Genomic DNA, 4,478 nt, shown 5'->3' on the forward strand with positions numbered 1-4,478 from the left:
ATCCTTTTCTAGAATAACCAGGGCTTATTAGGAAATTGTAGCCCAATTAACAATAACTATCAACAGTATCATGAAATAGCGAACAATTATTGTCCAAATACTGAACTCCTGTAACCAAAACACATTTTGGATTCAAGAAAACACAGTATACACATACCAAAAAACACCTATACACACAAAAACAAAACAAAACCCAACTCAAGTATGTTATTTGAGCTTATTGTGTTACTGCTTTAAGAACCCCACGGAGCACCTTGTAACTCATTAACTGCACGTTTTCCTTTGGAGGGAAACAAGGTCCTCTCTCAGTCACATATGCATAAGGAAATCTCAAAACCCAGAGGCCATCAGGTGGGAGAGTGATTTCTTGTTTTTCTGGGTAGAATACTGGACATGGTGGTGGACCTGGCTGAACCTGAAAAAACATAGGCAATATTATTTTTTTTAACATTTTTCACTAAGAACACCTGAAAGATAAATAGCTAAACAATCAGTAAATCAAAGAGCTTATAAAATTAAGTAGGGACTGGTGACATTTCTAACTCTAATCTGACTTTTCCTAACTCATATGCAATAGTAATTATTGAGTCTGAAATATCCTGCTTTCTTACAGATTTTTAAGTTCAATTTCTGCCTCTGAGCCAAATGATGTGAACTAATGGTGTGAACTAATTAACACACCCACAATTCCTTGTCCAAGAAACAGAATACTGAATACAAAAGATTTAAAATTAAGACCTGCTTGATGAAATAGTTTTATATTATCCTGTATTTTTCAAAAACAATCAAAACCTAGCATCAGCATTTTTGTTGGCTTGAGGACAGAAAGGGTCATATTTCTTACCTGAGGCATTAGAATTATCTGCAAAGGAGCATCAGGAACCACAACAAAAAGTCTCATAAGTTGTGCATAATGAGGCTTTAGCCCTCTGCCTTGAGATGATGACAGAATATATAAGGGCATATCACTATTCAAGGCTTTTAAAGCTGATTCCTTTGGCCCACTTCCCATTACTTTCATTACTTTGTCAGGTCCTGAGCACATAAATCTTCGACCTCGAGAGTCTTCATATTCAAAGCCCACAAATGCTCGTGCTATGTCATCTCGCCGTCTTCCTCTTCCCATTACTACAGCACTTCTCTTTCCAGGAATAGCTTTATTTGGAGCAGGCCAAGAATTTGTGTCTAAATCTCCTTCATCTTCAGCTCTAGTCCTGATGACAATGTCCCACGGCATAAGATAATTTGTCCCTGGAATGAAACCCTGTTGATCTAAACCTGTATGAAAGTTGTAAGACTTAGCAGGACCTAGTTTAACCAAAGACCAGCTGGAAAATTTGGGTAGAAGACCCTTCGGGCAATTTGAATGTAGCATGCCTGGTAGATACTCAACTGTGGATGCCTGTCTATCAACTAAATTTGGTCTTTTTTCAGTTTTTGCTTCTCCTTGACCATGAACTTCTGGATTATCTCCTCCTGCTTGAGGATCAGCTGGATAAGTACCTAAACTATCTGTGGATTGGCCTAAACTCAAAGCTAAACTCAAGCTTGTGCTCTCTCCTTGGGTTTGAGGTTCTTTTTCTTTAAGTTTATCAACATCTGCATCTGGAGGAGCAGGAGAAGACTCATTTTTGGCAGGAGCAGGATCTGGAGTACTTGGTTCAAATACTGGGAAGTTGATATGATCCAATTTTGCACAACATTTTTCTTCCAGAAGCTACAAACAACAACAACAACAACAACAACAAAAAAAAACCTGTGAAATTTTCACTTAAAACAACACATTCCTCATAATTGTTAACTACATGGTCAACAATGAATGGGTAAGCACATAGGTACATGTAAGAACTTCTATTTATATATCACATTGTAGTCACATTTGCTTTTCTAGATATTTTGCTTCTGAAAATACATCTTTTTACTCAGATGATAAATAAAAAAGGAGAAGAGAAGGAAGAAACAATTTAGAGTTTACCTGATAAAAGTCATAGTTAGCTGCCTTGATATCAAAGGGATCATCTCGGGGTGCTTGTTTTCTCCCACAGTTACAGGTACCAGTGGATCGAGCTCTGCTATTGTGATACAGCACAGGAGGATTTCTATCAGCCTCTGGTTTTTCTCCTGGAATATATGTCACAATTAATTTGACATATACAATGCAGAATCAAACTTATTAACTCACAAATTTTTCCAAATGATTGTTTAGAAATGAGGGGAAACACACACACTCACACTCACACACACAAAACACAAAAACCTTAATTGAAGACAAAATAGAAGCAAGTGAAAATGTACAAAATAATCTATATTTTTAATCTAAAGTTTTAGGGTTTCTAAGTAAATTTTACCATTACCACGGTGATCTTACATTACATTATTCATTTCAGTTCAACAAAAACTCCAAGATAAAAATGTTAATATGAAATTTCTGAAAATTTGTGTTAATAGTTCTCAATTACCAGTCACCTCGAGTTCATTTTTTAAATACAAGAAAATAAGTGGTAGTCATAAAAATGAGTCATAGCTGATATTTTGACAGCAGGAGAGAAACCTTAATTCTGAAGCACTTAAATTTCTCTTGGGTTCTATTAAAAATATTAACATATAATGAACTGTCTAAAACAAGAACAGAAACACAGCTCAAAGTTTTGATTTTGAAATGCTGATAAAATTTTAGTTACCTGATTTAGGTAATGAGTGAAATTTATGTACACAGTGTTGATCTGTTAAACTCCTCTCCTCACACAGCTGATGACCATTGCTCCAAAACTTGTAGCAGTCCTCGTGTAACTGCATGGCATATTTGTGAAACGCTGGACCCCTTGCATGTTGACTGTATACTCGAAGAGCCTGGGCAAGCTGATTCTTATGGACAGTCATTGTGTAATTATGAGGCAAATTTGACTGATAGGCACTATGAGCCATGGGCAAAGCTTTTTGGCACCGGTTCTCTGAAAATTTGGTGTCGATATCCAAAAACCCTTCCAAAACTTTAATACTGCTTAAAATTTTAGAGGTTAGTTCTCCAGTGGGAGAACCCAAGTCTTCCTCTTTCCCATCAATAGCTACTTCATACAGTTTTGAAGCTGCTGAGATCCACTTCTGGTAAGTGGGAAGTTCAAAATGGGAAGGCTGTGGGTTCCTGCCCACACTGTCATCAAAACCTTTCTTGCTTAGGACTAGCTCCACATGCTGCCACAGGAACTCCCGAAGAGTGAAATCTACTAGCTGCCCTGAAGAACTGGAACTGCTGCTGTCAATGTGGAAAGAAAGTTGTTGTCGGCTGTGCTGCCTCATCACCTGGTAACGCCTGGGGCCAGAAAGGGGTGCAGGCACCAGCAAAGATTCTGGGTCCTTCACAGTACAATGACTTCTGAGTTGGTCCAGCAACATGCCCACTGGGTCCTCCTCTTGGCTTCCAGGAACTATATACACAAAAGCTTGGTTGGCAGGCACAGTAAAGAGGCAGTTGATACTTTGATTAGTCAAGACACGACTCTTCCGGAAGATTCTATAGATCTGGTCCTCCAAGGCATGTTGCAGTCTCCTTTTGGGAGAATGCTTCTTGGGCTTGTCTGGATGAGTTGGGTCTTGGTTCCGAGGGGGTTCCACCTTGAGGGCTCCATTGAGTTGAAAAAGGAAAAGGAGTCTAGGTGGGCAGGGTCGGCAGTTTAGTTTCCAGTCTTTGCCAACTGGACAATCCTTAATGGCTGTTTTGAGAAGAGGCAGTACTTTCTGTCTCAGTCCATCTAGGGCTCTGAATACTCGATCATAAGTGATGTCAAAGGAACAAGTGGGATGTACCAGAAGCAGTATGTGGCAAACGGAGAAAAGGTAAAGGAGGCTGAGGCATTGCAGTTTCTCTTGATGCTTCCAGAACTCGTGCGCTTCAGCATGGGGTAGAGAGAGGCCACCTCCAGCTTCCCCACTCTGAAGGGCCCGACAAGCTCGCAGAAGCTGGGAATTGTCACAGATGGAAGTGAGAAGAAGATAAAGAACTTTACTTTCTTGGTTGTAATAGGCCTGCAAAAGGCTATAGTCCTGGGAGCCTGGTTCAGTTCGATTACCTTCCGCGGCAGCTACACCTCCCCGAACTGGATCCCCGGCCCCAGACCCAGCGTCCCCCGCTCCACCAGTCTCCCCGACTGCCCCAGTCTCGGTCCTGACACGAGGCTCTGGGTCCCCAGGATCCTGGTGGCGAAAAAGAGGAAAGACCTGTCGGTCGCACACGGTGTTCACAAGTGAGAACTTCTCGGAATTCAGTCGCAGAGCCGTCTTGCCAAAGATTCCCACCACGCAGATCTCATCCTCTCGCCAAGGAGGCTCCGGCCCGCCAGCCGAGCTCCCTCCACCCTCAGCAGGGGATCCCTCGGGACTTTCAGTGCCAGTCCAGGCTGAAGCTCCCATTAGAAGCTCTCGCAAGCTGACAGGACCCGCCATGGTGCAGGGACTTCGCTATAGTCCTTCCGGTCCGCTTG

At 41.6% G+C, this 4,478-nt stretch overlaps 1 protein-coding gene across 1 annotated transcript; it reads right to left on the bottom strand.

The window, feature by feature from the left end:
* On the bottom strand, positions 1–4,478 carry SMG8 (SMG8 nonsense mediated mRNA decay factor). Its single transcript, XM_037494065.2, has 4 exons — positions 2,682–4,478; positions 1,976–2,121; positions 845–1,717; positions 1–415 (listed from the first exon to the last, which is right to left on the bottom strand). The coding sequence occupies exons 1-4, from the start codon at positions 4,438–4,440 to the stop codon at positions 218–220; spliced, it is 2,976 nt and encodes a 991-aa protein (XP_037349962.1). The 5' UTR covers positions 4,441–4,478; the 3' UTR covers positions 1–217.

The sequence above is a fragment of the Talpa occidentalis genome, unplaced genomic scaffold (assembly GCF_014898055.3).
Source record: "Talpa occidentalis isolate TD23 unplaced genomic scaffold, MPIMG_talOcc4v2.1 talOcc4.7, whole genome shotgun sequence".
Taxonomy (NCBI): Eukaryota; Metazoa; Chordata; class Mammalia; order Eulipotyphla; family Talpidae; genus Talpa; species Talpa occidentalis.

Bases quoted from the DNA above. Each gene is read 5' to 3' on its own strand.
- SMG8 (XM_037494065.2), bottom strand. From the start codon at position 4,440: ATGGCGGGTCCTGTCAGCTTGCGAGAGCTTCTAATGGGAGCTTCAGCC. The intron at 2,122-2,681 runs GTAACTAAAATT...CATATATTCCAG, and splicing joins TCACTCATTACCTAAATCAG to GAGAAAAACCAGAGGCTGAT. The intron at 1,718-1,975 runs GTAAACTCTAAA...TGTTGTTTGTAG, and splicing joins CTAACTATGACTTTTATCAG to CTTCTGGAAGAAAAATGTTG.